Source organism: Chiroxiphia lanceolata, chromosome 1, assembly GCF_009829145.1.
Source record: "Chiroxiphia lanceolata isolate bChiLan1 chromosome 1, bChiLan1.pri, whole genome shotgun sequence".
Lineage (NCBI taxonomy): Eukaryota > Metazoa > Chordata > Aves > Passeriformes > Pipridae > Chiroxiphia > Chiroxiphia lanceolata.
Genome location: NC_045637.1, coordinates 123,236,532 through 123,249,071, shown reverse-complemented (window position 1 = coordinate 123,249,071; position 12,540 = coordinate 123,236,532). Strand labels below are relative to the sequence as shown.

The 12,540-nt window shown below is 43.8% G+C and overlaps 1 protein-coding gene across 3 annotated transcripts; it reads left to right on the top strand.

Annotated features, from left to right (window-relative positions):
• The first annotated feature begins 4,322 nt into the window (after positions 1-4,322).
• On the top strand, positions 4,323-12,540 carry MALSU1 (mitochondrial assembly of ribosomal large subunit 1). 3 transcript variants are annotated; one of them, XM_032697638.1, is made up of 4 exons: positions 4,323-4,509; positions 5,892-6,070; positions 8,887-8,968; positions 10,146-12,540. In XM_032697638.1, exons 1-4 carry the CDS (start codon positions 4,323-4,325, stop codon positions 10,322-10,324), a joined length of 627 nt encoding a protein of 208 aa, XP_032553529.1. In that variant the 3' UTR covers positions 10,325-12,540. The 3 variants fall into 3 exon arrangements, with proteins under 3 accessions (XP_032553529.1, XP_032553539.1, XP_032553548.1); XM_032697648.1 differs by lacking the exon at positions 4,323-4,509 and adding an exon at positions 4,678-4,819; XM_032697657.1 differs by lacking the exon at positions 4,323-4,509 and adding an exon at positions 4,681-4,812.

Genomic DNA, 12,540 nt, shown 5'->3' with positions numbered 1-12,540 from the left:
TATTTTAATTCTTTTGTGGCCATTTCAGTTATATTATTAAAAGCAGTGTATTTGCTATTGTTCCATCTTCCTTATAGTTAATATCCTATTGTCTAACAGAACTGGGCATCTAAGAATATTTTCTGACTTAAACAGAAAACACATTTTCTGCAAAAATTACTGCCTGAATGTTATGTCCTCTGTTATCAGTCAGGCAGGACTGTAATTTGTATTTTTTGCTCTAGCTTGAGGCAGGGCAGGGGTTTATCGGAAAGCTTGAGATGACCTGAAATGAAGCATGAAAACATTAAAGCTGTCACGTCTTAGGATCAGTGAAGGCTACCACTGACCTAGGCCATATGCAGAAAGCATCTTGTTTCTGCAAAACACTGCATGTTAGGAGCTCAGAGACATCTTAAGCTTTTGCATAGAAAACAGCTTTCGGGTATATGTTAAGAACTTTTTTATTCTTTAACTTAAGTATACAGAATATATTGCATTATCTCCCTTTAAGTATCATGTCAGACTATTACATTTTTATAGTATGATTTTGCATTTTCAGCTGTAACTTCTATTTCATACATCTTTACTTTTATACAATGGAATTTAACTGCTGCACTGACAAATAAACCATCTAATGATTTTAAAGAGTAGACTTTCTTTGTCTCAGAAAGAAATACTCTGAGATAAGCAACTTGATGAGTTGCCCAATTATTGATCAAAACAGTATCTACCTCCAGAAAACACAACTGGATTTGCTTTACCCTTAGTTCACACCTGGTACTACCACTGGTTATCTAGCTGATTTTGCAGTCTCCCTTCAAGTGTACTCAGAGCAATGGCACCACAAATCTGAGAAGCAAGACTTCCTCAACAACCAGATGACAGCTACGGAACCCAATTTCAGAACAGATCAGGATACAAATGTCCTTCAAAAGGCAAGAACAGCTGACAAACAACATATTTGTGAATGTCAGCAAATGTTACAAGACAGCTTTCAGGCATTCCCTTTGGAGAAATAACATCAAGAATGACATCAAACATAAATGTACATAATTTTTATAGAAAGAACATCTTTTCAAACATGATATCAAGAGAAACTGAAATATCAGTTGGGTAACAAGTTTGTTAAAAATTACTTTAAAAACTGAACTATTATTTCAAACCATTTGTTTTGTTTCTCCCCCCTTTTCTTCTGGAACATTTTTATAGCACAAAGGCACTCATCAGATGTGGCATTTTTTTCTTACCAAAAGTATTTTCAAGCTGAAACCAAGGCTAAGAACCACCAGTCCCTGAAGGAATAGTAGAAGAATCAAACAAAAGTTTGCAAGAGACATCTAGCCACTGTGGCTCATTAGTACAACTGATCACCTCCAGCCTCGTACAGCATAGTCAAATTTTCTTTAAAGATAAAGCTTTTATCACTACAAGTCTATATATTCTCACAGAATCACAGACTTGTTAGGGTTGGAAGGGACCTCTGGAGATTAACTAGTCCAATCCCACTGCCAAGGCAGGGTCACCTACAGCAGGTTGCACAGGAATGTGTCCAGAGGGTTTTGAATGTCTCCAGAGAAGGAGACTCCACAACCTCCCTGTGCAGCTGTTCCAGTGCTCTGCCATGCTCAACATAAAGACATTCTTCCTAATGCTGAGGTGAAACTTTATGTGTTGTAGTTTATGGCTACTGCTCCCCATCCTGTCGCTGGGCACCACTGAAAAGAGTCTGGCACCAACCATGATTATGTCCTTTAAACCATAATACCATTGTTTTACCATTATACTCAGTGAGAGAGGGAAAAACATTCTGAATGGCAATTCTTTCATTTTACCATACCTGTAAATGCCAGCATCTCCAGGGGAAGGAGGTGCACGGAAACAAGTTTCACCCACATTAAATACAAATGCTCAGACATGCCTACCTAGGTCATAGTTTTTTAGCCCTTGACAACATTCTCCATAGCAAACCAAACACAGTGAGACTACTACCCTGTGCCCATTAACACTGTGTGGGAATTACACAAATGTAAAACACACTTTCCCAAGAAAAATCAAGTTTCAAACCAGCTGCAGCTTTTTAGCCAAAGCCACTGACTTTAAAAGGGGGTACAAGGCCTGAGCTGGGATATGTGATTTCAGTTTATATGGCAGTGCCCACATTTTGTATCTGCCCTTTTACAGATGCCCAACAACCTAGCACAGCACAGAGCTGGTTAAAGTGCAGGAATGACTTTCCCTCTCAAATCTAGATACATCAAATCATCCTTGAGTTGCTTGTTCATTTGGTCACTTGGTTTGTTCAAGTGTACCCGTAACCAGCCACCCGTAACTGCTTCCCAACCTGTTACTTAACAGGGAGACTGCCAGGGCACATCCCAAAAACACCTCCAGCTTGGCACCACTGCCCCCTCAGAAGTTCCTGTAGGCATCTACAGAGGAGACTGAGGGAGACCTCATTGCAATCTTCAACATTGTCATGAGGGGAAGCAGCAGGGCACGTACCAATCTCTTCATTCTCATGACCAGTGACAGGACTCAAGGAAATGGCATGAAGCTGAGTTGGAGGAGGTTTAGGTTGTATATCAGGAAAAAGTTTTTCACTCAGAGGGTGGTTGAACACTGAAACAGGCTCCCCAGGGAAGTGGTCACAGCACCAAGCCTGAGTTCAAGGAGTGCCTGGACAATGCCCTCAGGCACATGGTGTGATTCTTGGGGTGTCTCGCACAGGGCCATGAGTTGGACTCAATGATCCTGATGGGTCCCTTCCAACTCAGCATATTCTATGATCCTTTAAAATTTATGCTTGTTCAACCATCCCCTGGCCCATGTTCCCAAGCCATGGTACCAAACAAACAGCTACCTTCAGGATGTATCCCTAAGGGAACCTGCATCTATTTTCTGGCTCCAGAATCCCGTAGGCCAGGTGCAGCTTAAAACCCAACTGATCAGTTGCACGTGGACAATGGAGACCAAAAGGCTGAAAAGCAACCAGCAGTGTGTGCTATAAAACAGATACCCAGTCACAGTTTCTTGTTGCATGATCCAGGGCTTCAAGGAGGCAGTGAGCCACAGGAACCTTGTTATGTGTCCAAATTCAGGGAGGAGAAAAAAGTGAGTGACGAAGATGTTGAGAGGTCTGAAAATTTCAAAATCCAAATATGGGTTTCATGTAGTGCAGGAAAACATAACACACACACAAGGAAATCTGAAAAAGAAAGGTCCCTTCCTCTTTTACCACCTTGAAGGTCAGACACTCCTCACAGAACACAGAGGAGGAGCACAAGGCAGGGATAGGGAAGGTGAGGATGAGCCACTGTCAGCCCTGATGTTCCTTGTCCGCACACCCACACTCCCACCCTGGGACTCTGGCAGAGGGCCAGGAGTGCCCCGGGGCTGGGTCCACCGGGCACCAAATATGACTGGGCTGCATCACAAGCAGTGTGACCAACAGGCTGAGGGAGGGGATTCTGCCCCTCTGCTCTGCTCTGGTGAGACCCCACCTGGAGTGTGGCATCCAGCTCTGGGGTCCTCAGCACAGGAAGGGCATCAACCCGTTGGAGTGAGTCCAGAGGAGGGCCACTAAGTTGATCAGAGAGATGGAGCACCTCTCCAATGAGGAAACGCTGAGAGAATCGGGATTGTTCAGCCAGGAAAAGAGAAGGCTTCAAGGTGACCTAATTGTGGCCTTCCAGTATCTGAAGGAAGCCTATAGGAAAAATGGGGCAAGACTGTTTACAAGAGCATGTAGTGACAGGACAAGGGGGAATGGTTTCAAATTGAAAAAGAGTAGGTTTAGAAGAGATATTAGGAAAAAATTCTTTACTGTGAGGGTGGTGAGGCACTGGAACAGGTTGCCCAGGGAAGTCGTGGATGCCCCACCCCGGAGGTGGGGCCAGGTTGGATGGGGCTCTGAGCAACCTGGTCTAGCTGGGCCTGCCCAATGCAGGGGGGTTGGAAATAGATAATCTTCAAGGTCCCCTTCCAACCGAAACCATTGTATGATTCCATGACGAGCGCCCGCTCCTCGGAGAGCTGCCTCTCCGACGAGCGGAGCCGCAAGGCCCCAGCGCCGCCGCCCCGTTGGCGCCGGAGGACACCCGGGCGGCGGTTCGTGGACACCCCGGGGGCGGATCGTGGACACCCCGGGGGCGGTTCGGGGACACCCCGGGGGCGGTTCGGGGACACGGCCGACAGTGCCGCCACCTCCAGGCACTCGCCGCGCGCGCGCCCGCCGCCACTGCCCGAGCGACGGCCGGCTGGGCCAATGAGGCGAGGGGGCGGTCCCGCCGCAGACCAATCGCTGTGCGGTACGGCGGGAGGGGGCGGGGCGCGGGGCCGGCATGTGGCGGGCGGTGTCGGGGGCGCGGCGGCTGCTGCGGCCGCTCGGGGCCGCGGCCGGGGGCACCCCGCGGGCGGTGCCGCCGCCACCCCGGGCCCCGCCGGGTCCCCGCGGGGGCTGCGCGGCGGCGGGAGCCGGAGCCGGGGCCGGGGCGCTGGAGGCGGCGGCGGAGCGGCGCCAGGCGGCAGGTAGGGCCCAGCCGCGGGAGCCGCGCTGCGGGGGTGACCCTGAGCGAAATGTGACGCCTCGGGAAGAGGGAGCTGCTCGAAGCGCGTGGAATCGCTTCTGCAGCTGCGGGAGGACCCTCGCGGTGCCCAGTGCGGTGGGATCGGCCTCACCTCGGCTGCGACCGCTGGGCCAGCATGGACTCCCTTGCCCTGCGGGAAAATGAGGATTCGGGGCTGGTGCGGATGGAGCCTGTGTGTAGATGCCTACAGGAACTTCTGAGGGGGAGGTGTTTTTGGGATGTGCCCTGGCAGTCTCCCTGTTACGTAACAGGTTGGGAAGCAGTTACGGGTGGCTGGTTACGGGTACAAGCCTCGTGTGCACAGAGCTGGTGTGTCCCTGCAGCTGTTCTGCAAACCTTCCCCAGCCTGGATCTGGCCATGCCGATCAGCGTGGCACACCGTGTCCGGGGTTCTTTAGGCCATTCGCTCTCTAAGGAGACACTGGAGACTTCACATGTGGCTACCAAGCAAATATTTAAATTTTGTAACCACTGCGTCTGGAGGGGCTGTGGCCATCGCTAATTTTCTGCATGTGTGACCACAGCAAAAAGTTGAAAGAATGCATGAGTCCCTGAGCTCAAAGGCTTCCATTTACAGAAATCTGATCCATTTTCAAATCCCCGTTCATGCATATAATTGTATGTAGCTGTTGTTCTTGTGTTTGTTTTTTTTCTTTATATTGGGAAATATGAAGTTTGGCTCTGTGCTGATGCTCCGTCTGCACTAATGTTCGCTTTATAGTGGTAGACTTGACAGATTCAAATTATGTCTTAAGTGTGCACACAAATTGCATCTCCCTAATTAGGACAAATTATAAATAAACTGATTTCTTGGTGTGAACACAAGGTAGTTGCACAGATTTAATGGTTTCTAAGCTGGCTTGCTTAAACTGTTGAAGGACTAAAGCATTGTCTACAATATCATAATCCTCTGCAGCAGAACAGGCTAGGAAAAAAGAAAAAAAGTGGCTTTACTCCATGTGCAGATAAAAAAATATCTTCACACTGCATCATGTCAGCTCCATTTTCAGTATATATATATATATATATATATATATATATAAGTAAGTTAGCAAACATCAGAGTTTCATTTAGGTAACTTATATGTAGTGATAAAGTGCTGTTTACCAGAACACTGCTTAGTTCTCAGCTTTGATGATTTTTAAGATATTTTTGAAAAATCTGCAGATCATATTGCATTGTCAGTATCAAACCAAACTTCATAATGAGTGACTAGCTTAGGCTGTAATTCAGTTAATTGCTATTTTATGGCTTCTTAAATGGTTGATTTTTGCAATTAAAAAGATAAATTGCCACTGTGTTATTTTTTCCATCTGCTCCCAGATACTGTTCTTCAGAAATTCAACATTGACTTTGTTGTAGCACTGCTGAGGCAAGAAAATGCTAAAGACATCTGTGTCATCCAGCCACCTCCAGAAATAAAATACTGTGATTATTTTATAATTGTGAGTGGATCTTCAACACGGCATCTCCATGCAATGGCACATTACATGCTGAAGATGGTAAGACAGTTTTTGCTGCTCTCCCTGAGTTTTGGGGAATGGTTTTAAATGTTGTGAAAGGAATTTCCTCAGGTTTGTATGTATAAGGTTGTACCAGGTAAGATGAACCTGATTACATTATATCATTTAGTCCTGAATACATCTAGCAACTAACTATGCTTTTTCGCTTTAGCAGCACTACACAAAATGTAGGTAATATGTTTTAAAAACAGACCTCACTGGATGTAGAACAGTGATGACATCAGCAGAGCTTGGTGGCTAGGACAGGAGTGATGTGAAATGGTGATGATGACCTGTGTCCACTTTTATCTTTGTCCAGCAAGCGTCATAGCTGTTTCCAGTCATTCATAATACTTACTTTGACTGTTCTCAAACCCTAATCCCTAAAAGTTCCAGATTCTCAGGTATATTGTAAGGCTGGGAAAAAGATGGCATCCTGAGAGGCACAGGATCCCCTCCTGGGCTTAGTAAAGCAAACTGCTGTTTAATATTTACCCTGCTGTGCATGAGGAGGAGGAAAGGAAGCGCAGTGGTAGCCATCCTTGCATAGAAATCCTGCGCTGTTTGGCTTTGGTGGAATGTGAGCTTTCAAGTATAGAAATAGAAGTCAATAAACATACAAGTAGAGCTTAGGGATGAGGAACAGACTCAGGGGAGGGGAAACTTCATGGCCAGAAAAGAACCGTCTGACTTTAAAAAGCGCAGTGTGAGGAGTATAACCAGTCCCCAAACTCAGCCTGGAGTTTACCTTCTCTTCACCCACTTTCTTTCCCTTCCTGACCCCATTTTTCCTTTGGCTCTTGGTTTTACAGTCTTCCTTCCAGTCCCATTGGTTTCAGCTGTGAGACTTGAGGTGGGGACGAAAGAGGGAGAGACGGTTTTGCTTTTCAGTGTATTTCTGAACAGGTTAGGGAAGTTGCTTTTGTTCTTTGAAGGAATTGATGCATCTTTGCAAACCAAATTTTTGCCTTAAACTGGAAGTTGCATTAATGTGATTTGAATGTACTAAATCTAAGTGCTTTATATATATATATATATTCTGTTGTTTGCATAACTTGCAACAACTTAAATCAACAGCTTTCCATCTCCTCCAGACCAGGAGATATCAGTGAGTACTGCCCATCCTGCAAAAACATGGCTGTGCTTCATAGCTGCACCCTCTGGTGGCTGTAAAAGCAGCGATTTTGTAAAGGCAGAGCCTCTGGGGAGAGAATGTGTCCCTCCTGGGCCTCCTGAAAAACCGGGAAGCCTGACCAAGTATATGGGAGTGGCTGAGCTTGTCTCACACTGAAAGTTTTCTAGGCAAAAATAAGCAGAGTAGGTGCTCAGGAGTACTGCCAGGCAGCTGGCGAGCTTTACCATTACCGTACCTAAAAGCTTATGTCAGTGCATCATTTAGTCACAATAAAACACAGAAGTGCTCAGGTGTAGCATGAGATCTTCCTGCTTTGTTTCCAGTAGCTTGTAAATGGCCAAGTCCCAACTACTGCTTACCCATTCCCATCTGGTTTCATGTTAGAGGAAGAAGCTAACACTTGGCTTTATTATAATCTGTTCACCTTACACAGCCTCTAAAGACGGGGCTTGGAAACTTGTAGCAGAGATCAGCCTTTGCAGGCTGATGATAGTTGATGGCAGTGCACACAGGGCTTTTAGCATTTTAAGCCGACTTTCAGAGAGTCTTCGACAATTACCTGCTTTTGAAGATGTCTCACAAGCCATCTTAAAGATAGGAAGGTAGAACTAGTTCTGAGTTACATTTTGATAGTAACTCAGAACTAGTAGATTTTAAAAGTTTTCCTGCTGGTTTTCAAAAGGGTCATTATCTGGCAGCCAGCACTGTGTGGAACAACCAGGAACAGTTGCATTTGGTGATAATTGCATTCCCAGTGAAGTGGGACTCATTTCTTAGCCAGCTATGCTAGTATATCTTATTTTGTATTTTGCTTCCGTGGCAGAAAGGACTGTTAGAGCCCTTTCTATTGATGCTTCTTGTAGAGAAACAAGTAGGTTATGGGCAGATCCAAAAGTGACCATGCTTAAGCTTCTAGTTGTCAAATTTCCTCATCTCTGGTGGGTGCTTGGGTTCTTCATGTACTGGGTGGGGAGAGCTAAGCCTCTCAAGCCAGCATTTACAAAAACCACCCTGTGTTGCAAAGGGAACTACCCACTTTCCCTAGCCGAGTGTGTGTTTGGAGCTGCCCCCTTGCCTCTCCCACAGCAGTTCATAGCTTGGAAACCTGTGTGCCTGTCATGCTTTTCCCCAGCTTGCAGTGAGTGGTGAGTGTGTGCACTCCAGAGACAGGAGGCTTGGTTGAATGCCTTCCTCATGGCAGGGGGTGACACTTTTTCACCCCACTCCCCTCTGAGAAGAGGATAAGCTTCCATTTCTGCATCTTTAACTAGCCAGTGTAAAACACCAATGAAAGGAATTGGAAAGGAAATAAAATTTGGTGGTAGTGGCAGTTCTAGGGACCCAGTAACTGAAAGACTGCTGTAACGCTGAGCAGTTGTATTCAATATTCATCTCAATAAAATATGGATAACCTACAAAATTCGTGGATAACTGTATGGGAATTCAGAGCATTAGGTTCCAGGTTTGATACTAAATCCCATTGGGAAATCTCTACTTATTTTCCAGTACTGCAAGTGTATATTCTTTTTTTTGTTCAGACTCCAGAACCAACATGAAGTAATCTAACCCATTTAAGCTTTAAAGCAACTCAGCAAAACCTAGCTTCTCTGTTAAGTTTGAGTGCTTTTAAATAAATGCAAAGTGCTTAATTTCCTGCCATTACCTTTTTTTTTTTTTTTAGTACAAGCATCTCAAAGAAGAAAGTGATCCTCATACTCAGATTGAAGGAAAAGAGACAGATGACTGGCTGTGCATTGATTTTGGTAAATATTTGTGAATCTGACAAGTACAAAGTTCTGCATGAGCTCCTTGTTGACAGAAGCATCTCACCGTGAACCCTGGTTGCTATGGAGAATTCACAGTACTTTCCTGTTTTGGAATTCCAGTTGTTGCTTGAACTCATTGAGATATTAAATGATTGTTCATTAAAGATCTTTGGCACTGAGAAAAAAAGCAGTAACTACTCTTTAGTGGCTAAAACACGTTTTAATAAATTGAAGATAACAGTAGTGGGGAAAAAAAAAGCTACTTTTGTCAATTTTCTCAGTTTTCTACAACAGCTCTTTGGTTAAGTGGGTGCTTGCTGTATACTGCCTCAGTAGTGAACTATTAAATGGACTTTTTCACTGTCCAGATCATACCATGACATGGGGTAAAACATCAGTCCTAAGAAACTGAGTGTAATTCTTTATTCTTTAAGTGTGAAACTCTACACAAATATAAAAGACTGCATTCAAAAAGCATTTCTCCTTCACTGCTAATTCTAGAATATCACCCTCCAACTTGGTGTTTTGGCCTAAAAGAGAGGATAGATGAGTGAGGAACATTGCAGTCAGTGGTATTAAGCCTTGGTTCCTTAACTGTCATAATACTTGCCTGTAATAACTGAAAACCAATTAAAATTTAAGGACACAGAAAAAAGTGCATTAGACCAACACTGGAATAAACATTCTGTACTGTTATTTGCACAGAATAGAAATATCTCAGAAAAACTTATCAAAGTTTGGACCTATTTCATTATAAAAACCACTTGAGAAGTGTGAACAACACAACTAAGAAAAATTACTTGGCTATAGCTGGATGTTGTTGGTAATAAAAGAAAGCTGAAAATCCATCTGTCACCTCGCAGGACTCTTTGAAGTAAAATTCCTTTTGACTTATTTTCTTCTGTCCTGCAGAAGTCATAACTTCTTTGGTCTGGAGTCTTGTGATAGTGTCTTATTGTGAAGTATTGTGCCTCATTTTTGTGACTGTAGCCTTGGAGTCTTTTGAAGGACTGACCAGTTCCTAACACTAAGAACTGGAAGCAGCAATTTAAGAAGATACCAGAAGATTTTGAGCCAGAATAGGGGTGGAAGACTCGAACTCTTTTGCACAGCTGAAGGTGTAGTAGTGCTTTACAGTTCACATTAATTTATTGCGAATTTCTGTTCTGCACAGGTAACATTGTGGTGCATTTCATGCTGCCAGAGGCACGAGAGGTTTATGAATTGGAGAAGCTGTGGACTCTCGGTTCCTACGATGACCAGTTAACACAGATGACTCCGCAGTCCCTGCCAGAAGACTTTATATTTGGACTGACTGCTAACAGCAATGATCACCTTGAGACAAGAACTTAATGCAGCTACTGTGTGGAAAGAGAATGAGTGTGCCTTCACAGATCAGAGAGAGGCTTGGGAACTGACTGAGCAGTCAGTACAGTTATCAGTATAAAACAGTGTATTTATTGGATGTGCCTAAGCGAAGTTCTAAACAAACTAAAAAAGTGATCAGAATCATAGAATCATCAAGGTTGGAAAAGACCTTTAAGATAAAGTCCAACCAAAAAATATCAGAGGCAATCCTGTCAGAGCTTCCTGGGGGAGCTACTGTCCCAGTGGAGTTTGCAGTGAGAAGAGTGGGCCAAAGACAGCTGCTCAAGCTACTTACCCTGAAACTCATGCTCATCCTCTGAAGTAATTGTTTTTTTAGTATCTTTGAAAAACTTGCTTGTAGTGGCAGTGCAAAACAGATTTGAGTGCTGCAAGGAAAAACTGAAATAGTACAGTTGAGATGACGCTTCTTGTGTTAAGCTGTTTGCTTCTGGTCACAATAAAGCAAGTCATGGTCTGAGTTGAAGGGGGACAGAAAGCAGACTGGTGTTACTGAGAACATAAAAGCCAAGAGCAGCAGTGACAAATAAATGTGCTTTGAGTTAACAGAACAGTAAGTCAGTTTTTTGGCCAAGGCCAATCTGTTTTTAATAATAATAAAAAACCCAAACTGAAGTGCTTCAATTAGTTGTCTTCAGTTAAAACATTCAGGTCAGTCTGCATGTGCAGTTGGCTCCTCCTCTAGCTTTTCTCTCACCTACTTTCTGAAAAGGGTCACTGAGACACACTCTGGCAGTATAAACCTTCAGCTCTTCGAAGTGGGCAAAAATAGTTCTATAGGAAGCCCTTGGTCACTGAGCATTACATACTGCAGATGTTGGGCACTCTCAGAAGTTATCACACAGCTTGTTCTTAATCTGACTGCTGCATGCTCTGCTAACCAGTTAAGAAGACCTTCAGGGTGGTAAGCTTGTCTATGTAACACACTCCACTACAGGACAGAGTTTTCATCACTGGATTAGGATCTCTTCCTTCTGGAGAAAGTTGCATTGCTATGCATCAGGAAGCAGAAACAGGAGATTCTGAGGGTAATCACCTTTTTCACTCCATAGTACCACACATGACTTCAAGCACTGCATAGTAACTGCTCTTTGTAATGCTCAGAGTGAGCCTGGTCATTGTGCTTATAGCTGTGGTGTTTAGGAAGATGTGTGTATTTAATTTAAAACAAACAAAAAACTTCTCCCTCTATTTCACATCATTTTCTTGCTCTGCCTAGCCTCTCTTCTTTCAGGAATGACTGCCCCCAAGTTCACCTGCTCTTTGATACAAGGCAGTAGATAGTTCTGCAGTTAAGCAAAGGGCATTTATAAAATATAGTTAAACTATACAGATAAAACATCTTTGCCCACAAAACAAACATATTAGTGTTAAGTCTGAGTGCAGAGAAGGACTTTCAAAATGCTTCATGATAACTTTTTAAAAGTAATCATATGGGGGAAAGATAACCTTGGCTGTCTTACAACCTGATGGGTTCTAAATCAGGCATTTCCTCCTAGGAGTGATGTGTAGGAGTAAGTGACTCATTCCCTGAAACAATTTGCCTTTTACTGCTGCTGAAGATCAGTAATACTAGATGGATAGAGGCAGGTTTAGCAAACATTAAACCATTATATGAACCCACATTTAGTAACCAGAACCACATAGAGTATCCTGTCTCCAAGAGCGCAGTAGCGAAAGGAGCACCCAGAAAAGAACATTAGGAGATAGGGAACAGCTTTCATGGGAACAGGTTAGGACTCTTAAAGGTGAAAAGGGGTAATAGTCTGTAAGACATGACAAAAAAAAAATTAACAAAGGAGAAGAAAAACCCAGTAAAATAAAAAATTGTAACTGACTTTACTGCTAAAGCATAACGTAAAAAGGAGTTCTATGGAACATCCACTGCTTGCTATTAAAAAATCAGAACTACCAGCCCAGGAAAAGAACTTTGTCCTTAGCCATTTAACAGAAGCATTGACAATATGTGCTGAGCTACTGCAACACCTCAGACAGGTTACTTGCCTGCCTTGGTGAGACTTTGGCCTGATACTGTTAAAAGCTTGGGACTTACAAATTAACCAAGACAGTCTGGATGATCAGTAGTGTGCAACATTAAACCCCTTTTGGAAAGAAAACTTTTGGAGAATTAGTTCAATGGGTCGGGTGATTTCTGTGTAAAATAAAAATAATTGAGCAGCTTG

Bases quoted from the DNA above. Each gene is read 5' to 3' on its own strand.
- MALSU1 (XM_032697638.1), top strand. From the start codon at position 4,323: ATGTGGCGGGCGGTGTCGGGGGCGCGGCGGCTGCTGCGGCCGCTCGGG. The intron at 6,071-8,886 runs GTAAGACAGTTT...TTTTTTTTTTAG, and splicing joins CACATTACATGCTGAAGATG to TACAAGCATCTCAAAGAAGA. The intron at 8,969-10,145 runs GTAAATATTTGT...TGTTCTGCACAG, and splicing joins CTGGCTGTGCATTGATTTTG to GTAACATTGTGGTGCATTTC.